General features: G+C 43.0%; 1 protein-coding gene across 1 annotated transcript in view; it reads left to right on the top strand.

The window, feature by feature from the left end:
* Positions 1 to 122: 122 nt before the first annotated feature.
* Positions 123 to 23,936, top strand: part of LOC134049882 (fibronectin type-III domain-containing protein 3a-like) — a 36,652-nt gene continuing 12,838 nt past the window's right edge. Inside the window, exons 1-10 of the mRNA XM_062502609.1 lie at positions 123 to 206; positions 12,219 to 12,354; positions 15,529 to 15,604; positions 16,458 to 16,534; positions 18,023 to 18,260; positions 19,741 to 20,013; positions 20,901 to 20,956; positions 22,066 to 22,220; positions 22,481 to 22,540; positions 23,619 to 23,757. Of these exons, the coding sequence (XP_062358593.1) occupies positions 12,259 to 12,354; positions 15,529 to 15,604; positions 16,458 to 16,534; positions 18,023 to 18,260; positions 19,741 to 20,013; positions 20,901 to 20,956; positions 22,066 to 22,220; positions 22,481 to 22,540; positions 23,619 to 23,757 (1,170 nt within the window). The 5' untranslated portion in view covers positions 123 to 206; positions 12,219 to 12,258. The remainder of the gene's footprint in view (positions 207 to 12,218; positions 12,355 to 15,528; positions 15,605 to 16,457; positions 16,535 to 18,022; positions 18,261 to 19,740; positions 20,014 to 20,900; positions 20,957 to 22,065; positions 22,221 to 22,480; positions 22,541 to 23,618; positions 23,758 to 23,936) is intronic.

Raw genomic sequence — 23,936 nt, 5'->3', positions numbered from 1 at the left:
CCTCCTGACTCCAGCTCTTTCAGTGAATCTCTGGTGTTCCTTGCAGATTTTTTTTTCTTTGGATTTCATGTTTGCCCAGGCACTAACATGAGAATTTGGGATTCTTTGCTTGCAGAAGGAAGCTTGAGGACAGCACACATTTCTCACTCTGCAGCAGGCACTGGAACATTCACCAGGAGGAATTCCAAGTCAGGAGAGTGACAACGGTAATTACACAGAATTTAGGATTCTCTCGGATTTTATGAAGTGTTTATTTTCTCATTAAGTCTCTAAGTAACACTTTAAGTTGAAATTAATGTATTTGACAGTTGTCTAAACTTAGGACTCTTTTTTTTCTGGAAGAAAGTTCTGTACAACTTCTTATCAAATGGAAAAAATGAATTAGGGAAGGAAGAACTGATTGAGTTCTTGAGTTAAGAAGAGTTTCAGGTTCTACAGGAACATTATTGATTTGCAAGGTGGCAGCCTTATCTCTACTTTCACATTTCTTACTCTTTCTTCTCCCTTCACCCACTTAGCTGGAAGTTTTCTCTTGGAGAGAATTGCATAATTGGCTTTGGATAAAGAAAGTAAATTCTGTTTTTAGCCAGATGCATTTCCTGTGTAGAGAACAGCTGGAGTGGGTGACAGCATTCTGGTAGTGCCTTGCTCAGATCCTTTGCTTTTAGCTGGAGATCATGGAACTGAGTTTCCTTCTCATGGAACTGGTCAGCTCAGGGAGCTGATCTGGTGGAAAAGCAGAAGGGAATCTGTCAAAAACTGGGGGAGGAATGTTGGAAAGCAAAACATCATCAACAGATGGATTTCACACCAGAGATAAAGAAGTGATAATCATGCTGCTTTCCCTGGATCTGTACAAGTGTTTTGGGAGGAAAAGCATTTAACCAGGTTAAATCCAGGTTTATAAATCCAGATGAAGTTTTTTTATCTGCTGTTCCTTGCCCTGTATTAAATAACTCAGCATTAATATCTCTTCCATGGGAGTCAGTTCCTTTCAGTTCTGCTAAGTGAGGTATTAAAGTGACCACGGATGTGTCATTTGGGTTTGTCACCTCCAGTCACTTGCAGGAGTGAAGGCAGTTTAATGTCTGCATTAGAGGAATTGTATGCTCCTGAAGGACTTGCAAGATGTTCATGTTGTTTTTAAGCAGATTCTGCTTTAAAAAAGCTTTAATCTGGTCACCCAGGTGTGTATTTTTGTCCATTTCAGTGTGAGGGGTGAGAATTATTTAGAGGAACTATGCAGATTTGGAAGATATTAGGTAAAGAGCCTTTTGGTATATTGTAAATTGTCATTTTGCTTTTTAATGCCTGGATTTCTTAAGTATAAACTTGATTAAAACTTAGCTGAACTATCATCCTTAGGTTCTTCAAAACTGATCATTTCTGCTTAGGCAGTTACATAAAAATGTGATTCAGTCCCCAAACTTCCAGCAGGTTCATTGATTTGCAAATAAATATTCAAAGCTCAGACAGAGAAGTAAATGATTTCAGTGTGTTTCCAGCCATCAGCTGAGCTGTGACAGTGATTCTGTGCTGGTCCTCAGTCACTCAGACTGAGGGAAGTGTTCCTGCCCCAGCCTCACAGGGATGATCTCCCACTTGCATTTTTCCCTTGCATTTTCCATGAATTACAAAAATGCACATGGTCTGATGCCACGAGACTGCTCAGCTGTGGTAATTACAGTCATTTATTGCTGTGCTTTAGCCCTGGGTTTAAGCATAGCCTGTTCTAACCAGCCTAATTTGACCCAAGTGCTCAGCTAAAGTGTTACAGCCCCAACCTCTGGTGTTGTGCAAGGAAAAGTCTTCAGCTGCTGTATCAAAATAATTCCTCCTTGCTCAGAGTTTGCTTAATCTGCTCCAATTTGAAGAAATCCTTTGCTTTTGCTGGGTTTTTCTGCTTGGTTTTGAAGTCCTGGTTTAAGAGGGTTGTTAAATATTTGAGAAAGGCCTGTTTGTGCTGCATCCAGCACTCTGGTGATTTGCACATCCAAGCTGGTGGAAAATCAGCCTTTGCTTTCTTAGGGCATGCAGAAACCTGAGAGCAAACTCCTGTTTATTCCACCTGTGAAATGCTGATGTTCCTCCTGTTTTGTTGGATTAGACAGTAGCTGACTGCTCTGAGCTGTCTCATGGTAGGCAGCCTTTCCTGGGTATGGCTTAGTTGCTGTTGGTTTTCATAATCTGCATGATTGCTCTCCCTGAGTCAAGCTTAAAGTAAATAAATCGGAGGAGATACGGAATGCAGGCATTTGGGAAGGTGCTTTTGGATCACCTCTGTCTCATACCAGCTGTGCGTGTCTGCCATCCCATAATGCTCCCTAAATTCATGGAGGTATCACCCAGCTCCGGCATTAAAAAAGGCTCAGTTTTGGTGCTTTCCTGGCTTAATCCCAGGAGGTTTCATCCAGGTTTGGGCACATATGGCATGGGACAAAGCAGAGCAGCCAAGATCAGGGTGCACTTAAATTCCCCACTTTTCCTGGTCCTCACTGGAAGATTCTTAAAAAAAAAAAAAAAAAGCTTTTAGAAGTACTTTCATATTTATTCCTTGCCATGAGCTGGGTGTTCCTGGCTGGAGGGAGGGACTGGGATGAACAAGGTGCTGTGGAATGATGTGTTCCTGTTGGAGGGAACATGTCTGCACATACAGCAGCCATTCCTTTGGGTTGCTTCCAGGCTTTCAAACAGAACTTTTCCCCTGGAATCTGGTAAATGGGCAGAACTTTTTTCTTTTCAGAGAAAAAAATTATCATTAAATGGCTTCAATTTTACTTTCCACTTCAAGATAAATTTGTTCCATTGAGAATTGCTGTGCTCAGTTATACAGATCCTTCTCCTGAATTTCAGAGCCTTGGGAGTGGGTGCAGCTCCCTGTAGGAACTTGCAGTTCCCAGCTCTGGAAGATGTTGGCACAACTGGAGACGCTTTGTTTCATCTGCCCTGCTCTGTGGTACTTCCAGGTGGGAATTCCAGCTGCATTTTGCTGACCAGTTCAGGTCCAAGAGAGAATTCCAGGTGCACACACAAGGGCTTGTGCTTTGTTTTGTACCTCTGGGCAGAAGTTTTTTAGGGTTTCTTTTCCATGGACTATGGTGCCTGTTACTTCCATAGCTTCCAAGTGATTTAGAGAACCATTTGGATATAGAATTTCCACAGTATATGGTTAATATATAAATAAATTGGTTTCCTTCAAGGCCTAAAAGAAACCCAGAATAATGTGGTTTTAAATTCACTTGGAAAATCATATTTAAATCAAGACCATTGTTAAATTGCATTTAATAAAGGCTTTTTCATATAAGCTTGATTTTTTTTTTTTTTTTTGCTTTGTGTAGCATTAAGACATTAAAATGAGCACCTTGATTTATTCCAGAAAGTGTCACCTTCCTAACAGGTGGAAAAAGGGTAGTTTTACATTTAATTCTTTTTCTCCTTTTTTTTTTTTTTTTTTTTTTTAAGCTGAAATAACGTAAGAGTGAAGCACCTTAATGGCTTGGCCCTTTGAAGTGTTCAGTTCTCTGAATATTTGTAGAAGCAGGATTGGGATTAGGACAGCAATAGGGTCTTTCAGGAGCTGCTGGCTTTTGGTTTATGGGACTGGTCACTTAGGAAGCAGCATACAAGTGCTCAGGATTCAACTCTGCTTTTCTGGCAATAAGAGAAAAGCCATAAAAGAACTAAAACAACGAAGGAAAATATTTATCTAAAAGTTATGTCATGTTTGCATTGTAGAAACTGTTACTGCCAAATTTACAGGCTTCCTAAATTAATAATTCTGAGGGCAGGCTTGGCCTTAATGTGAGCATAATATTAAATAACAGCTGAAATCAAATTAGTGCACTCTGGGCACTGTCAGAGATTTTCTGCCCAGCTCCCAGCTCTTCCCAGTGGAGTTTTTTTTTGGTTTTTTTTTTTTTTTTTGGAAGAGCAGCAGGAAGTTGTGCTGTGTGTAATCCTGGAGGGTGGGCAGTGACCTGTGTGTCCCGTGGAATCCTGAGGGATGGAGTTTCAGGCTGGAAAACAATCCTGGAGTGCTGGGGAGTTGCTGGGGACAATTGTTTGATGGCTTTCCTGGCACACTCCCACAGGAACCTGATCCAGAGGGTGAGGGAGGGTGAAAGTTGATCAGGTCCTTCAGGGCAGAGCTCCCATGGCATTGCTGGGTTGGATCTGCTGTTTCTGGGTGATTTTAGGGATTTTGGTGACTGGGAAATGAGGGCTTCCATCCCAATCTTAATCCTTCTCCAGGGAGAATTTTAGGAGAGATGAGCATTAACACTAAATTAAAAATCCTGCTGTAATTTGGTCAGACACTTGGAGCAGAGTGTAGAAGTCTTGTCCTGTGTGTGTGGAGCTGGGGTGGAATTTTGAGGTTTTTCTGTTTTGCTGAGGTCACAGCCCTTACCTGGTCAAAGCCACCCCTGGATCAAGCTCTGAATGGTCACAGTATTTGAGCCCATTTCTTGGGTAAATCATGAGGAACATTTTCAGGTGAGTTCTCTCAGTATTCAGAATATTTGAGCCCATTTCTTGGGTAAATCATGAACATATTCAGGCAGGCTTTCAATATTGAGAATATTTGAGCCCGTTTGCTGGGTAAATCATGAGGAGCATTTTCAGGCAGGCTCTCTCAATATTCAGAATATTTGAGCCCATTTCTTTGGTAAATCATGAGGAATATTTTCAGGCACAAGGCTGTGTTGCCCTCCTGGCTGGTAGCCAAACTTCCCACAAGATGTTGCTGCCAAATTCCCTTGGGGGCTGTTAGAAATGATTTCCAGGATTTTAATCAAAACATGGATTTAGTGGGGAACAGATGACTTACGGAGCAGGGGTGGTCCCTCCAGAGCTCAGGTTGTAACCGAGCTTCTGTTAAATCTCTCCTTGCCTTAATCTTGCTCAAAGTAAACCCAGTCTACCCAGCAGGTCTCACGTGTGGTCCTGGGGCACAAGCTATTCTAGGGTTGGGATGGTACCTTCAACACCTAATTATGTCTATTTGGAAAATTTGGGTGGGAGAGGGCAGCTTAGGTCTTATTTCCCCACTTGCATGGGGCATATCTGGGGTTTTCGAGAGTCATAATTAAGGTTGGATCTTTTTGACAAGGTTATTCCTTAGCCTGAGGTTGGAGATGGCTTTGGGATGGCTCTGTGGTTTTTCTTTGTAGCAGCCTTTGGAGATGAGTGATGGAAAATTGAACTGACAGAGTGGAGTGTAAAATACTCAGAGCTTCAGTTTGCAGGAGAGCTGGATTGTAAGGCCTGGCAGTAACAAATAATATTTTTTATTGGAGAACATGGGGTTTTCCCCCTGCTCAGAGAACATGTATTTTCTATACTGTCATGTATTATATAACATTTATAATACTAATTTGTAATTCTGTCAGAACAAAAAGGTGTGAGTAAGGCTTTAGGTGTTTATACAATACTGCTTTTAGTAAAGAGCAATATTAGAGTAGCTTGCTTCCTGCAATAAATGAAAATTTAGGATCAGGCTGGCAGGTTGCATAAGGCACTGAACCTGGAAATCAGGAAGTCTCTGCTGAATTTCAGACTCTCCTTCCTGGACACATTGTTCTTTCTAACTCAAGCATGCTATATTTTACAAAAAATAAAGTCTCCATTTAAGTAATAAGCTCTGTGCAATAGGAGCTTTCTCATCTTAAATCCAGCACTTACTGTAATGAAAATCCAGTCTTTGCGAAAGCTTCTGTCTGGGGTTATAAACTTACTTTTCACTCTATGAAATCTGTTTGGTTTCTTCTCTGGACGGTGGAATGAAGCTGATCCATGTCTGTCTCAGTGTTCCTCCCATTTAGTCTGTGTGAGATCTTTCTGGTGAGTGATTTTTAATATAATAGGAAAATACTTAAGTATGAGACAACGGGAACTTTGAAACTTGCTAAATCCATAATACTGCAACACATTTGCACAATAGATGACATGACTAAAGGATACAATTCTAATGAAAAAGCTATTTTTTTTTAGTTTATTAAACATTTTTTTCTATTTTATAGTACTATTAAGAAATGCACAACCTTTTTGTTCTTAGATATGCTGCGGTAAATGCTGATAAATTCACTGTCAGTGCCTGAAGAGAAGCACATCTGTAAATTGTAGGTTGTAAATTAGTGCTGACTGCTCCAAAAACCCTTGATAAAACAGGAATGATGTGTTTATCCAGGAAGATTCTTCTGGCCAAAACCTTTCTTCCAGATACTGCTGTGACAATTTTGAAGTTGTTTCTTCTGTGTCATTCAAGTGGAAGTGACAGAGCTGAATGTTGGAAATGGCTAAAGGAGGCTCAGGAAAATGCTGGGAGTTCTTCCCAGGAGTTTACAAAACATTTATAGAGTCATTATGGTTGGAAAAGACCTCTAAGATCCCCAACTCCAGCCCTTTGGCTGTAACTGCTCCCATGCCCTGGAATTACTCATTTTTCCATGTGGGATCCAAACCATCAGAGACAATTTGAGCCTTTCCAACTGTCTCGTGTGAATCCCTGATGTTTTCCAGACTTGAGGCAGGATGATCCCATATCAGACAGCCCTCACGAGCTCCCTTTGCTCCTCTCCATCTCTCAGGGAGCTCAAGGAGCTGTTTTCCATGGAAATCCGAGTCCGGAATCAATGAACACCGAGTGGCTCCTCGGGAGCTGGCCAGGCTCCAGCGCTCTGCCAGGGAGGAACTGGGGAGGAATTCGGGCTGGAGTGAATGGGAGGCTGATGCTGGAGCTCTCCAAAGCCGGAGCCTTGCAGGGTTGGAGCTCTCCAAAGCCGGACCCTTGCAGGGTTGGAGCTCTCCAAAGCCAGAGCCTTGCAGGGTTGGAGCTCTCCAAAGCTGGAGCTTTCCAAAGCCGGAGCCTTGCAGGGTTGGAGCTCTCCAAAGCCGGAGCCTTGCAGGGTTGGAGCTTTCCAAAGCCGGAGCCTTGCAGGGTTGGAGCTTTCCAAAGCCGGAGCCTTGCAGGGTTGGAGCTTTCCAAAGCCGGAGCCTTGCAGGGTTGGAGCTCTCCAAAGCCGGAGCCTTGCAGGGTTGGAGCTCTCCAAAGCCGGAGCCTTGCAGGGTTGGAGCTTTCCAAAGCCAGAGCCTTGCAGGGTTGGAACTCTCCAAAGCCGGAGCCTTGCAGAGCTGGAGCTTTCCAAAGCCGGAGCTTTCCAAACGTGGAGCTTTCCAAACGTGGAGCTTTCCAAAGCCGGAGCTTTCCAAATGTGGAGCTTTCCAAAGCCGGAGCCTTGCAGGGTTGGAACTCTCCAAAGCCGGAGCCTTGCAGGGTTGGAGCTCTCCAAAGCCGGAGCCTTGCAGGGTTGGAGCTCTCCAAAGCCGGAGCCTTGCAGGGTTGGAGCTCTCCAAAGCCGGAGCCTTGCAGGGTTGGAGCTTTCCAAAGCCAGAGCCTTGCAGGGTTGGAACTCTCCAAAGCCGGAGCCTTGCAGAGCTGGAGCTTTCCAAAGCCGGAGCTTTCCAAACGTGGAGCTTTCCAAACGTGGAGCTTTCCAAAGCCGGAGCTTTCCAAATGTGGAGCTTTCCAAAGCCGGAGCCTTGCAGGGTTGGAACTCTCCAAAGCCGGAGCCTTGCAGGGTTGGAGCTTTCCAAAGCCAGAGCCTTGCAGGGTTGGAACTCTCCAAAGCCGGAGCCTTGCAAAGCTGGAGCTTTCCAAAGCCGGAGCTTTCCAAACGTGGAGCTTTCCAAAGCTGGATCCTTGCAGAGCTGGAGCTTTCCAAAGCCGGAACCTTGCCGGGCTCGGCGTTTTTGCTGTGGCAGGAAGTGAGGTCAGGCCCAGCCCCTGTGGATGGGAATTGTTTGCTGGAAGGGCAGTCCTGGAGATTTTCTGTTTTTCTTACAAGCCTTTGCAGGGTGAGAGTGTCCTTGGAAAATGTTGCCACCTTTTGAATATGGCAATGTGACTGTGTTGTATGAGATTGTTGAATGAGTCCAGAATTAATCCATTTTTACAATATGGATTGGGTTTATTTCATTTAAAATGTTTTGTTGTGAAAAATTACTGTATTTCAGCTTTTTAGATGTTGAATAATCTCTGAAAACAAAAGCTCAAGCTATTTAACTTAGAAATGTCTTACCACTAGCACTTCTTCCAGCTTCAGGTTTGTTGCTGAGATGATTAATGCCAATTATTTTACTCTTTCGTGGCTCTGTGAGCTGAATTCATCCCTCAGTTCAGCCCAGGTTTGGGAATGACCTTTAGCTGATGTGTAATAGAAGCCACTGCAAAAAAATGAATCAGGCCAGAAGTGCCCTTGCAAAATGTAACCTTTCTAAAATTTAATCTGTTTAATTCCATACTGAGTCAGAACTCTCTAGCACAGGGTGACAAAGCTGTAGAGACACCTCTTCAAGTTCTGCTATTGATTCATATTTAATGAGTCACTAAACTTCAGTTTATTACTATAAATTACCAAATCTGCCTGGTCTTTAATGCTTCCAGATGGGATTTTTCTTGCTTATTTTTAGTATAGAATTTAAGATTTAGTGTATTAGCTCATCTTTAATGTCAGTGCAGGCCTGTGAATTCCCAGTACTGCACTTTTGTCTTTTTTTTTTTTCCTGACCACTTGAATAGTTCCTGGGGATGATAAATCCCTCACTGCCAAGAACAGACCCTGGCAAAAGCAGTTTGAGCTGCTCTTCCTGAGATTTGCTGGCATAAAGTGATAAAGTGGCTTTAGGGGCCAAGCAGCTCTTTGATGCAGTTCTCCCTGTGGGTGGGTCCATGAACAAACCCCTCCCAGCTGGATTTGCCTCTCCAAGCTGACTTGGTTTGGGGTAAATCCAAGGGTTTAGATGAATCCTGGAATCACTGGCTGAGTTTTAAGGATGATGTAAAACTTGGGAACTCGGGAGTCTTGGTGGAGGAGAGGCTGGACATGCCCTGTGCCCCAGAACCCCCTGATTCCAGGGCTCATTCCCAGTGTGGGCAGGAGGAAGGGGAGGAATTCTTCCCAGCTCAGGTGAGACCCTACCTGCAGAGCCTGGGCTCCCAGCACAGGAAGGAGGTGCTGGAGAGAGTCCAGAGGAGGCGACAAAGCTGCTCCAAGGGCTGGAGCCCCTCTGGAGCCAGGCTGGGGGAGCTGGGGAGGATTCACCTGGAAAAGAGAAAGCTCCAGGGTGACCCCAGAGCCCTTTCCAGTGCCTAAAGGGGCTCCAGGAGAGTTGGAGAAGGACTTGGGACAAGGGATGGAGTAACAGGACAAGGGGGAATGGCTTCCCACTGCCATAGGGCAGGTGAGATGGGATGTTGGGAAGGAATTGCTGGCTGTGAGGGTGGCAATGCCCTGGCACAGGGTGCCCAGAGAAGCTGTGGCTGCCCCTGGATCCCTGGAAGTGCCCAAGGCCAGATTGGACCCTGGGGCTTGGAGCAACCTGAGATAGGGGAAGGTGTCCCTGCCCATGGCAGGGGGTGGCACTGCATGAGCTTTAAGGTCCCTTTTAGCCCAAACCATGCTGGCATTCCACGATGCCTGAGTGTGGGAGTGTGGATGAGGGTGGCATCCTGGAATCCCCTCTGTCCCTGTGCTGATTGTCCTCCACCTTCCCCTCAGGAGCGGCCTTGCCCTGCAGGGAGGGCTGGGCAGGACTGGATTCCCTGCTCCAGCCCAGCTGTGGGAGGGTGTTGGGAAATGGCTTTTCAAGATAAAGCTCTGTCTTTGTTTTGTTTTGCAGGAAATTGTGCTGAGTATGTAATAACTTTTCAGGAATTCTCTTTTTATTTACCCAAATACCACCTACTTCATCGAGTGAAATGGAGACTTTGGGGAGGTGAATCCGTGGATATATTTCCCTGGAAAAATTTTTCCTGTTGAAGTGAGGAGGGTTTGAGTCCCACGCTCATTGACTGTGTTCCCTTGGAGGGCCAGGTGGTTTTGCTGCTCTTACCAGTGTTTTCAAGGAATGAAGCAGTGCTCAAAACCCAAAATAACTTGTTTTTTCCAATTTGTAAAGATGTCCCTCTCTGTCTTCAGTGTTCTGCCACTTTTCAGCCACCCCAGCCCAGCTGCACAAGGAAATATCAACGTCCTGAGTCAGGTGAAACTGCCCCAAAACTTCTTTAGATGGTTTTGTTCCTGTCCATACTTCTGTTTTCTCTGACCATATGGCCATTGCTGCTAAGACACACAATTGGCTATTTTTGGAGTTTAACAGTTTAAAACCAATTATTTCTTCATACTCCAAATACTAAATTCTTCCTTGAATGAATCTTAAAGCACTAAGCAAGCAAAAAGTATGTGGAGGTGACCATGTAAAGTAAATCATCTGTGTAATTAGGTAGGAGATGAAGTGTTCTAAAAGCCATGGGGATGTTGGGGCTGTGCTCTACAATTTGTCTTAAAGAGAGAACTAAATTCAGCCAAGGCAGGGGATGAGCACAGAAACTTTGAACCTTTATTTGAAGTTGCAGAGGATGAGCACAGAAACTGAACTTTTATTTAAAGTTGCAGGTGTCTTTGGGGCCTGTTTCAGAACACATCTTTCTGCAGCTGCTTCTTTGGGGTAATTGAATTTCAATGCAGATGGAGTTGCCTTTTGGTAAAGGGGTTTCCCCTTTATTTTAAGCACTAATTTCTGTTTTCTTTGAGATTCAAGAAATTCATATGCATGTATAAAATAAAGAATTTTCATTTTGCCTGTGTACAATGAATTCCTGTTATGGCTCTTAAGGCTTAGATCCAACCTCAAAAGATGAGAGAGGTGTAGAGGAAGAAACCTTTGCCTGAATTTTACTGTTCCAGGCAGGGGTTTTTAAATGGAATAGTTAAAATTTGCATCCTTGGCAGAGGCAATTCCAAACCTGGCAAAAAGGAGATTATTCAGGAAATAAATACCATGCTAAGGCAGTTCAGTGTATTTATTAAGTGTATTCAGGCCAAACCTGATGCAGATTTGATCTCTGAGGTCCTGTCCAGCCCTTGCACCTTGCAGTGATGTTTGGCTTCTTAAAATTGTTACTGGAGCAGCCCTGGAAAAGAATTTCCATGTGAAAGGAGCTGGGTTTTGGGAAGTCTTGTGGAGTTTGTTGTGCTGCATTTTGTGGCTGTGTGATGGTATCTCTGATTTTGAGATACTTTTGCAAAGGAGGAACGGGGGGAGGGGGGGGGGTTTATCAGTGGATTCCACCAGCTGCTTTGCCTTGTCTCGATAACACAGGAAAAAAACCTTTGGAATCTCAGCTTTCTTACAGATTTTTCTGTACAAAATCAGTTAAACCCAGAAGAAATTATATTAATTATATTTCTCCTACTGGTGCTAATCTGCTGGAAATACAGTCCCACTGGCACAGAATTAATCGGTTTTCATCTCTTTTCTTCCCCAAATATTGTCCTTTCTGTGCTGCTTATGGGGAACTGAAGAAGGATTTGACACTTTGAAGCAGCCTGACTTGGTTCATGCACAGATTTAGGGGGGTGTATTGTGGTTTGCTTTTTACTTTTAAGGAATTGGACTCTCCTAACCACATTTTGCCTTCTGGTTTATGAGAGGTAATGGGAAAGGAGAAGGAAGTGTCAGCATTTCCTGTATCCTGTTATCTTGTGCTTTTTATGGATGCTGGATTAACTAGACACTGAAAATGCCCTGCCTTTTGGATCTTGCAGCTTGACTCATTCTAATTACTATAATTAATTTGTATCATGTGTATTTTGACTTGCTCTAATTACAGATTATCCCCTGGAAGCTCTGCAGCACTTTTCCATTCACATTTCCCATGGTTCTCAGTTAAAAATTTTGGGACAAAGCAGGATTTTGTGTTGTCTTAGGCTTTGTTTTCATTCTGGCAGATTTTGTGTTGGACCAACTGCATGGTTTGGGGTTTTTTTTGATCATCATTAAAATCTAAATGTGGTTTGTGCATTATTTAGCCTAAAGCTTGGGGTTTGGAGTGGAAGCAGTTTAGGAATTTGAAGTGTGAATTTAGGAATAAATTGCTGTATAAAAGTAAATTCCTCTACTGTGTAATTGCTGCACTGAGGTACCAATTCCATCACTCGTGGCTGAGTATTCCTGATAATTGAAGGGGAGAATTTTGGGAAAAGGACATTTATTGCTGACATGAAAGGAGTTAAAAGTGAAAATCAGGATAATATTGAACTGTTTGGCTGCCCTGGGAACATTCTGAGTTGGCAGAATTGAGTCTGTCAAACAAACAGAGAATGATTTAAGGAAGGGAGAGCCAGATCTGACCTCATCCCTGTTTTTTCTTGGAGCAGGTGGTTGAGGTGAGCAGGTGTCCATGAATGATCCCAAGAAATGATGGCTGACCAGCCACCCCCCCTGGAGGCCACACCTCTGCTGAATGAAGTGCCACTTCTACCTCACATGGTCAACGGGGACAGCATCCAGCAGGCAAGTGAGCCCTGAACTGGGAGCACTGGGAGCAACTGGGATGGTGGCTTCCCAAAAACCAGGCAGCTCTGCCACTGATGTGCAGGGCTGGGGAAGGATGTGCTTGTGAGCACTGATGTCAGGAGTTAAACAGAAATGGAGAGAGGAAAAAAAAAAAAATCATTCAGCTTCCAGCCTGTGGACAGGTGTGCAAAAAAGGGCTTTAAAATGGAGCTGCAAACTCCAAACATCAAAGGAAAAATTAGGGGGTTAATAAAGGTTTTGAAACTCCTGTGAAGTAATGAATAAAAATTGGTGAGGGATTGCAAAGGAAATCTATTCCAGGAAAATGAAAGGAAAGACCTTGGCTTCCTGGTTTTAAGTGTCTTCATTAATAATTACAGTGCAGTGATGAAACCTGAGTGTATTTAGTTGAAACTTTAGAGCTTTATTGGACACAACCCTTCAGAAGTCCCTGGTAGGATTAGAAACAGGTAAAAGTGGCAGCAGAACAGTTTTGAAGCCCAAGTTATGTGTAAATTGTCAGTAAATGTGAATTCAGTGTTTGGCAGAAAGAGCTGAGTGCTTTGTACTACAGATACTGAGAGCTCTTCCCATCCTTTGAGGTCTGCTAGGCCATAAATGCTGAAAGTTCAGATGAGATCTCCTTTAATTTGTCATTGCTGCAGATAAAAATGAGAAACCTGTGTTGTTTCAGTTGTATAATTGGGAAAATGGGCTTTATTAAAGAAAAAATCCTTTTCCCTTTCTGCCTCAGACCCTGGAGGTGGAAGCACAATGAGTGTGTCTGGAAATGAGCAGTCTCCAACATATTTCTGAAGTTCTGGCAGTAGAAGGTGAAATTTCAGCCCTGCCTAGATGGGAGGTGGTTCAGGTAGTTCTGGTTTCATGAGGAAAAGAGATCAAGTAGATTTAATGGGCCCCTGTCCCCAGAGCTCTGTGTGTGTGAGACATGGAGGTGACAGTCACTGACATTTGTTAGGACCTAGAGGAGAGTTAGCAATCAGGTGAGATTTAAAAAAAAAAAAAAAAAAGGAAAATAGTTGTATTGTGGAGATGCATTTGAAGAGCAGGTTTGAAGCTTAAATAGAATCTTTTAGACTTAACAATCTTTATTAATGCAGAGGAGTTTTGATTATTTCACTGCCAGTGCTGTGGAGGACAGGGATGTGCTAATTATCAAATATTGTAGAGTGATTTATTTCCAGAAATCAAACCTGTGTGTTTGGGCAGTTCCAGTTAATCCATTGGTTCCATTTCACTTAAAGCAAAAGCTGGAAGTTTTCTGGAAGGGTTTCTGGATCCCAGAGTGTGTGGATGGGGGTTAAAGCAGAGCTGGGGGTGAGCACCAGCCCTGGAGAGGTGCTCAGGACACCTGAAGGTGTTGGGAGCCCCTGGGCTCAGCACTCCCAGTGTCTCACTTGGCTCAGATCCACTGCTCAGCAACACTCCAGCTTCCTGGAAATTTTCCTTGTTGGAAGGTGCCTGGGACTGCATTTGCTTCATTAATTCAGTGAGTCACTGCTCTAAGACATGGCCTGTGCATTCCTGGAATTCCAGGCTCCCGACTGCTGCAGCCCTGGGATTGCAGCACTCATTGGGGTCCTTCCCTCGGTTTTGCTGAGCTGGTTCTGAGAGCTGGAGTTCAGGGAAGCCTGTTCTGAAGATGTGCCACCCTCAGAGGCTCTAAATGTCTCAAACAATGTCTCTTTCTTGCCTCTGAGTTTTGCCCTCAAAGATGAGCCTTTTCCTGAGGTCAGTCCCTGCCTGTGGAATCCTGGATCCACAGCAAATCTTTTTCCTGTTTCTTGTGCTCTGGCAAATCCCCAGCCCATTATTGTCAGTTTTCTTTAAACAATTAACACCACTTCTCTACCTTTACCCCAAGAAATTTATTAGCTTTGAAGTCGTGCATCTATTTGCATTCTGAAGGGACAAATCTGCATAAAATTCATTATTGATGCAAATTATGCCACGTTTAAAGGCATTCTCTGCCATCTCTCCCTTTCCTGGAACCACAATAAATATTGCTGAGTGTCTAAATGGCCTTTTCAGGGATTTTGGTGGTTCAACTTATATCCAGAAACAACTCATCCACCCAAAGTAAAATTCTCCTGTACAAGGAGCATCAGTTCTCCCCTACAAGGGAGGTCATGAAAAATAAAATCAAAGATTAATACATCAGTATGCAGAAGCTGCAAAACCAGTGTTAAAATAGCATTTATCATTATCCTTGGAGTCTGTAGTGATGAGAACAGTGAAACTGGTGCCTGGGGAGTTCAGGAACTCCAGCACTGAAAATGTGACAGCACAGAAAAATTCACTCATTAATGTAACATGTAGCTCATTTTACCAGGAATTAAAGGTTTCTTCAGGTCCCATCTACCTGCTACAAATGTCACTCCATGAATAGTGCAAAAATACTTTATAAAAATTGAATGGGAGAAAATTACATTGATTTTCACAGCTGCTTTAACAAATACATTTTATTTCAATTTTTACATCAGCACCAGCTGTCACCAGGGTGGAATTTTAATTGTGTACTTGCAGTTCTTACCTGGCCAAACCCCCTTTTTATTAAAGGATTACCTGTGGAATATCATAGATGTTACAACAAAGTGCAGCTGCCAAAATTGCCCTGAGGCTGGGGCAGGATGAGGGGATGGTTTGGGATCCCAGCACTGCCTGAGGAGTGATCCTGGCCCAGCTCCACGTGGATTTGTGAGCAAAAGGATGTGGCCATGTCCAAAGGGACCTGCAGGGTGTCCCTGGGGTTTGGATTCCTTCCACAGGGAAAACATACCTGGAGCTGCAGGGCAGAAGTGGTGGAAAAAGCCTGGGACAAAAAAAGAAAAAAATGAAAAGCAATGTGAATCTCAGGTCATTATTGACTCAGTAAAAGCAGCAAAAGCAGTGTGAAACTTGAAATTAAAAGCTTATTTCATGCATATCAGGTGAGGCACTTCCTGGAGTAACTAGGGAAAAAATAAAAGGATTTTATGTCAAAGTAGGAAGAAGTATTTTCATTCTACCCATTGCTTTACCCATTGTCCATTTTTACTCCAAGGTTGCTAAAGCTCTGTTGTTGTTTGTCTCTAAAGAGAAGTTTTCCCCCAGAGGATTTCTAAAATTTAAAAAGCCCCCAACCCCTCTTTTGTGTTTTGTTTCCTGCAGGTGATTCTTGTCCAGGTAAACCCAGGTGAAACATTTACAATTACAACTGAAGATGGACACATTCAGTGCATTCAAGGTAAAGGGAAGCTCAAGTCCTGAATTTAAATATTTTGGTTCTAGTGTTATTCCACTGTTTTTTTTTTCTGTGATGTCAGATGGGTTTCCTGCACTGGAATAAATCAGATTTTTCAGTTTGTGTCCAAGCACAAATGAGGCAGCACTGGGAGCTGCCAGTATTCCTTGCATCCTGCAGATTTTCATTCCCAGAAGATGGGTTTGCAGTGATCCTTGACTGAGTATCTTCCCAGCATCTTAGCACGTGGTTTCTGTGGCATTTAATCCACAATAATTTAAAGAACTTTAGTGGGCACTGGGACCTCACTGTGCTGTGAGGTGGGGGAATCATTGTTCAACTCTGTGCCTGCAAATTTCTTTTTACCTTCTGGGTAAGTGACAGAAAATCCAAGTTAGGGCAAAATAGCTCCTGTAAGTCAAGTTGAATTTATCAGTATTTCCATTTTTGGAGTATTTGTCACCATTTTACATGATATTATTTAAAAAGTGTCCATTCTACTTCCATCAGATTCCATACAGAAATACTTCCCTTGAGCTTAACATAAAAAATAACATATTTAATTTTTTTTTTAATTTCTACATCAGCTTTGCCCATATACCTGCATTTGCCTTCATTACTACAAACTTCTCGCTGTCATAAATCAAGAGCTAAAATTATTTATACAGATTTTTGTGCAATTAAAAAGACACTGTTGGCCAAAGTATGGTGCTTGAGATAAAGCCAGTAATCAGACGGAGAATGGGATGCAGTTCCTGATGTTTCAGGCTCCAGGGTGAGCTCCCACCTTTGGAAAAAGGTGTCTCCAGGTGGGAAAATGCTTGGTTGTTAAGAGGTGGCCCCTTGTCCCCGGCAGGTCCAGCACATGTCCCTATGATGTCACCAAACGGTTCCATGCCGCCGATTTTTGTGCCTCCCGGTTACGTATCTCAGGTACATTTATTTCTCCTTCTCTTGCTGTGTGGTTTTGGGGGAGATTTGAACATTTTTTTTTAAATTATTATTTATTGGTGATTTTAGCTGTAAAAATCTATTTTTTCATTGACCTTACCGACTGTTTTACTTTATTGTGGGTTCTGTCCCCTCTGTTGGTGGGCAGTGTCTGATCTAGGTTCCAGGATTTTTTTAATCCTGCTCCCAGCAGTTAAAGAGATACTTTTAGTAACAAGGACAGCTCTGAATTGACTGTCTGAGCTCCATGAACAGGATCCACATGTATATTTTTCATCAGTCCTGTTGACAGGGTGAAGCTGGGTCATGTGAACAGTTCCAACTTGCTGTAGGTTTTCCATTTTATTACAAAAATTTAATCCGAATTTTCAGTGCCCCTTTGTTTACCAGCTCTGATCTCCTAAAATTCCAGCTGGAGCAGAGTGTGCAGAGTGTGGTGGGATGCAGACGCTGACCCCAGTGATGTGTTTGGGAAATGAGCAGTGCTCTGGGCTCTCCCAGCTTTGCTTTTCCACTCCCGTGGATTTTCCACTCCTGGGTGTTGTTCAGGTCAGACCTGCGTGTTACCAGAGATACTCCCAGTTCCCAGCTTGATTTATTTCTAAATTATTACGTTTTAAAAGGGAATAATTAAAACCAAATGTGGAAACAGAACTCATGTTGTAGTAATGTTGAAAATCAGGAGTGTTCTGAGGAGGTTTGAATCATAACTGTGAGTTCTTGGGCTCTCCAGGCAGTTTCTTTTTGTACACAGCTGCATTTTGGGCTTCTGCTGTTCTTCAGCTCTGCAGACCTTGAGGAAAGATTCCCCCAGGACAGTTTCTGATCCCTGTGAAATGGATCCCTCAGTGCAAACAGTGGGCAAAGCCCTGGCAGCACTGAGCTGCTCAGCAGGAAAACCACATTTATTTGTTCTGTTTGCTGTCACCTGAAACCAGCAGGGTTGGGTTGTTTTCCCTTGGTTGTTGTGACAGGTTGGAAAGCAGCTTTAAATCAGGGCTTGAGTTACCTGGACTGTTCTTGTCAGATGAAGTGATAACTTTGTGTTCCAAGCGTCTGGAGGAGCCCAGGGCTGGTTCTCTTGGATTCTGCCAAAGTGGAGTGAAATAATTCAGGAGTGAACAGGTTGTGGATTCCCATCCCTGGAAGCGTTCCAGGACAGGCTGGATGGGGCTTGGAGCAGCCTCCTTGTTCTGTGGAAGCTGTCCCTGCAGGGGTGGATGAGACGAAGTTTAAGATCTTTTTCTACCTAAACCATGCTGGGATTCTGTGATTGTTCAGTTCTTTGGTGTGACTGACTGCCTCAAACTCTGCTTTATACCAGATTCCCACTGGACTCCAGTCTGCTGTGCAAACCCCTGCCTGTCAGGTGCTGGGTGTGACCCAGAGCAGGGAAATTCCTTGTTAAATATCCAGTATTTGATGGGATTGCCTCTGCGCTCACGGTTGCTTTCTCCCATTTCCCAACAGGTGGTGGAAGAAAACGGAGTTCGGAGAGTGGTGGTGGTGCCCCACTCGGGGGAATTCCATCCTTCCATGCATCCCCCTCCTCCCCCTCCTCCCCCCCACGTGCCCCATTACATGCACCACCCCCATGCCCTGCTCCCACCCCCTCCTCATCCCGTGTTCCCCGCGGTGCCCGGCACAGGAGAGCTCCCACCTCAGTTCATGCACCAGCACCCACCACCACACGTGTTCCAGGAGCAAGGTGAGAGCCCAGCAATGTCCCAGTCCCAGCAATCCCCCAACCCCACCGGTGCTAACATTACTACTTTATTAGTGGCTATTTTCTTTTTTTTCTTTTGTTTTTACTTAGAGTTAGGATTAACGCTCAAGAGATGGATTTTCATGTTTGGACTTGGTTGTTTATTAAATCTTATTTATAGTACAGAGAGTTCTTCAGTACTTCTAGCTGACAAGCTAAAAGTGAGAAAATGGAGGTGTTTCTAGCTAGTTACAAGGCTAACTATTCAATTAAGAGCTAGCATCTATATTATTTATGCTTTTGACCTAATAACTAAATACTTGTGATGGGATTTTCTATCTAATTAAGAATTATTACTTGAACTTATGAAGAAGAAGGAACAAGAAGGAAGAGACAACACTTAAGAACCTCTGTCTTGTCCTGTACTTATTACTATGTTTTTAAGACTCCAGATTTCAAACCCTTCACCATGTGATATTACACACTGCTATTCAACTACACACCAGTGATTTTAACTTTACCACTCAAATTTGGAAGCCTCCCAGGCCTCAAAAGCAGTGTTCTCCTGAGGGTCAGTGTCAGAAAGGATAGGAAGTTCAAAACTTCCAGGTTTTAGGGTTCCAACACTCCTGGAGGTCCTGTTATTAACTTAGAGCACCCCTGTGGGTCAGGTACTCACCATGTGGTTGTGTATCCTCTGAATTTTTTGTTTGAATCCCGTGTTTTCAAAGAATTATGCACATTTGTACCTGAGAAATGTAATTTTTATGCATCCTTGCTTTTCCAGCTGTAAATCCCATAGTAGTGACTCCTAAACTCCTTTCCCTAAAATTCTGCCCACTGTCACAGCCTCGATGTGAAGTTTATTGAAAATTAACTTAACTTGATACATGAATGTATTTTTTTTGTCCAAATATGACTGAAAAGTGAACGAAAATAACCCAAAAAATGTCATTATCCATAGTGGAGGGTGAAGAGTAGACCCACTCTAGAAACTGAATGAAGCAGTAAATCAGTGAAGGACTAGGTTTGTGTTGAATTAAACCAAGCTCTAATCCTTATTTTATGTAATGATTTTATATAATCAAGACTTAAAACAGAAATTAGACTTAGTAAGACCATTCATTGTCTCTCAAGCTTAAATTGGTAATTATGTATTTTGACTCACTCTAGGGTAAAGCACCATTCAGGCTGTGTTGGAAAAATTCAGTTTGGGTCCTAAATTTGAGTATTTTTTTTTTTGCTAATGTGTCTGTAGCAGGGAAGAAAGGCAGCAGTAAAGCAGGATCTGGAGCAGCTTACAGGAGAAAAGTCAAAAAAATTCAGTTTAGAAAGATCCCAAACTCCAAAATCCCTGCACTTCCAGACTGACAAAACACAGGGGAATTCCAGGGCCTCGGTTTTTAGTGGTTTTTCCAGCTTGTACATTCAGATGTCAAATGAGTAATTCAGAATCATGAAGTAATTTCTTCCTTCTTTGCAGAACCTCGTTCCCATGGAAGGACAAACTTCATCCAGAGGGATGAGAGGAGTCTCAAAATGCAGGAACACCTCAAGAAGAGACTAAAGGACAGACAAGCCACTGGTCACACCAACAATAAACTGAACAGCCCTCCCTCCTCACCACATAAAGTCCTTAATTCTTCCAATGCCACAATTCCCAATGGGAATGGGAAGGGCCAGCAAGGGGCAGTTGGAGCACTAAAGCAGAAGCAGATAGGAAAAACAAAGGGCAGTCCAGAGGCAGAGATGGGAGGTAGGTGGCATGGACAGGGGGAAATCTCAGTTATTTTCTTATTTTCTATGAATTCATTGCAAAGCAGGTTCTGAAAAAGCTGAATTTATGAATTTATTTGGTCATTCAGGATTAGAGCAAGCCTGAAATCAATTATGGTTATGTATTTTTTTTTCCTCTAGAAATCATTGGAATATCAAGTTTTTTCATTTTATATTTATCAAATAAGGTCTTCAGGACGATTTAATCTTAAACCTTTTTACTTCCCTGCCATTTCTGACCCAGGACTGATCAATATTCCCAGTGAGGGTGGTCCATAGGTACTTCCAGAACTTCTGGTGTCACTGTTTGTGGTACTTTTTGGTTAACCAGGAGTCACTTAAACCTTCAAGAAATAGGAATATTTGAGCAGCTGTAGAGGCTGCTGTTTAATTAGTTGTAATTTCAGCTTTTTAATACCTCATGGCTACTAAAGACTTTGTGCAGTGTCATTGTCTTTGCTTTGCTTTCAGACAGTGTCAGGCTTCTTCCAAACTGGGAATGTTTTGCCATAGAAATTCCAGGAAAACACATAAGGCAGTGATAAGATCTTATTGTCTTTTTTTTTTAACACCTCTCATTTTTGGAGGACTGTTTTTGTGTTGTCAAAGAAAACCTATTTCTGCTCCATTAGGAAAAGATCCCCTTTGTGCAGGATGTACTAAAAGGGTTTTTGTGCCACTGTTGGTTTTGGATAGTTGGTGTTCCTGCCCTTCACACAGCCAAAACAAACAGGGGAAATGAACTTTGCACAATAAGAACCATTGTTCAAGTCCTAATGAGGCCAACTCCATCTCGTGGTGGCCTTTTGGTAACAGCCAGGGTTGCTCTCAGGCTTTGGGATAATCTGGTTTGTGTTTAAATTGCAGAATCTGACACAGAATCCAGGAAATGTGATACTCACTTGAGCATTGGCAAGCCAGTTGTAAGTATTAGCCTTAAAATCACATTATTTTCTGGGCCTGTGCTTCCTATAAAATAACTTGTGTTTTATCAATCCCTTTTTCTTTGTTCTTGATGATTTAATTTTTTTTAATAGACAAGATAAATACAGTTTAGTTGTCAGAGTTTATAGCTGGGAAAGGGCAGCCGTGCTGGAAATTCACTATTTCTCAGTTTGCCAGCTTGTAATCCCAGAATATTCCACTGTTGCAGTTTTCCAGTGTATGTGAGGGCTTTACCTTGCAAACCAGGGGCCTGCTAAATAAACTCTTGGAAGTTTGTCCACTCTTGGGACCATCCTTTGCTCAGCAGAGAGGATTTAGGAGTGTTGAGGATAAAATGTGCACAAATAGATCCTCTTTTGATGTTACATTGAGAAACTGGAGCAAATATTTGAGTATTTAGAGACTTATTTAGGAAGGTGGAGTCTGGTGAGGGTAGTTAAAGTGTCTGTGTTTGATCTTGAGCAATTTTAATGAGCTCTTCTCTGCATTATCCACACAGCAAACAGGGTTTGTGTTCCTTTTCCCCAGTTTTTGAGGGGTTTTTTGGTCCTTTAAGTACTTTATCTCTGCTGCTTCTGACGTGTGTACTAAAGCTACCACAGGGCTGTGTTGCCTTGGGCAGAGAGAATTTGGAGTGTGGGAATTAAAGCAGAAAAAAAAAAAAAAAGAAATCAGACAAGAAATTTTGAGTTTTACAAACAGAGCCTGTGCTGTCCTTAGGAGCAGTGGTAGAATATTGTGTGAGAGAGCTGTCAGAAAATGAGGTGTCTGTGCCTAAATCTGATCCGGGGTCCTGCCCAAGGCTCCCCATTGAACATTTGCTCCAAATGAGTGATGGAAACGTTGATGGCAGGAGTTTCCTCTTCCTGCCCTAGTGTGGTGTTGGTTTGGTGTTGGAAGGGAAAGCCTTTAGAAATGAAAAGAGGAAATCATTGCAATCCAAAGAATGCCTCTGTATTCCCACTCCAAAGGGAAAGAATTCCTCCAGTGAGGAGCTTCCTAGGCCAATTAGCGACGCCATGTTATTGACTAATTAACCTTTTCTTGCAGAAAGCAAACTTACTTGCATTATTTATGCTTTTAATAGGTTTCTGATATACAAGCAAGATCAGCCGTTCTGTCCTGGAATCTCCCAGTTAGTTCACAGAATGGAGAGAGCCATAGTCATAGTCCAGCAGCATTTACATTTGAAGTAGCAATATCCAACAGTGGTAAAAATGGAAAATTTAAATCTGTCTATGTGTAAGTTTAGTTTCTTCCTTTAAGCACAATGTTTAAACCATTAACCAATCAGCAATCTCTCTATCAGGAGCTGTTTGTTGACTTGCAGACCTTCCTACTTCACGTGAAATAAATTTTAAGTAATGTCACTAAAGAGTTATACATGGACAGTGGGAAACTTAAATGTGCACTACGTGGTTTTGCTTTTCAATGAGCTTTGAGCCCTGAGGTTTAAGGAAGAGCTGTAACTCTGCTTTTTGTTTGTTTTTGCCTTTTCACAGTGGGGAAGAATTAACAATTACACTTCCTGATCTCAGACCAGCCACTGATTATCATGCCAGGTATGCTTTGGGGGATGTGAGAATTCCAGGATTATTGTGGCTTCATGGAAAAGGGGTGATGCAAACAGTTAAGGAAGACTCTGGAAAAAAAAAAACACCATGCTGTGGACACTGGGTTTGCTGTCTAAATTCCCATTTATCATCTAACTTTGTTAAAATACCACCTCATTTTCTTCCCTACCATCTTCTCTGTCTCCTCATATTTCTCAATTAAAAACCTTATTCTCTGCTGGTATTTTTTTAGAACAACACTCTGTAGATTGTTGTGGGCTGAAGTCAGTGGTAAATGAAATAATTTAGCCTTGAAATTGGATCTGAAAGTCTGCCTTGTCAGCTTGATTTCCAGAAATGCTTGTCTGACCTGCTGCAGTGCAAGCAGAGAAGTGGGAATGGGCCGGAATGGGAAGTGGGAATGGGCTGGAATGGAAAGTGGGATGGGATGGGATGGGATGGGATGTTCAGGAGTAAATGGTCCTGACTGGAGGTGTTGGGCTGGCCAGGGAGAGAGCAGAGCAGCTGGTGAGACAAACCAGAGGAACTCTGGGAACAGTCACACTCAGTGCTGGGGCACTGGAGCAGATGAGATTAAAGATTCCCTGGAGCAAACTCCTGCTCTGAAGTTGTGGAAAAGTTCTGAGTGTGGGAAATGCTGGGCACAGCTCCACCTTCACAGTGGGTTGTGTTTCCACAGAAGGAGGCAGGATTGCTGAAAACATGAAACAATTCCTATGAAGTTTGGGATTTTATGATTTAGCCTCTTTAGTGCCCGTACTCCTGCACAAGTGATGGCTGTATTTGAATTTTAAGATGCTCAACAGGTATCCTGTTACCATTTGGGAACACCTGCCATAGATTTCATCCCCTGTCCTACAGGTATTTCAGCACTGAAGTATCTCCACTGTGACAGAGAGTAACGGCAGAGTAAATGAAGTGTGAGAGGTGGGGGCTGGGGGTCAGCAGGTGTGACCCCCACCCTGCAGCCACTGCTGGGGATTAAATCCCTGAAGCTGCCAGCTCTTCCATTGAATTTCCAGGGGCCAGTGCAACAGCCACATCATTAATTACCCTTTGTTTATAGAGTTTCAGCAACCAGCAGTTCCATCAAAGAAACCATTTCAGAACTGGTGAGCTTCACTACAGAGAGCTGTGAGCCAGACTGTCCAGCTGCCCCAAAACTGATTAACAGAACCAAAAATAGCCTGAGCTTGCAGTGGAAGGTAAGAGCCAAACCTGGGGCTGAGTGAAGGGGAGCAGAGCTCTCTGCTGGATTCCTGTGCAGTGTATTTAAATTAGCTTCATCAAAAATTCAGAGTGTGCTGTAGGTGTTGCCTTTTAAGTTGCTCAGTGAAGATTGATAATGAAATAATAATTCCCTTTCTCAGTTTTTTCAATGTTT

Source organism: Cinclus cinclus, chromosome 15, assembly GCF_963662255.1.
Source record: "Cinclus cinclus chromosome 15, bCinCin1.1, whole genome shotgun sequence".
Taxonomy (NCBI): domain Eukaryota; kingdom Metazoa; phylum Chordata; class Aves; order Passeriformes; family Cinclidae; genus Cinclus; species Cinclus cinclus.
Note: the sequence above shows the minus strand (reverse complement) of the source record. Positions and strands in the feature narration are given on the sequence as shown.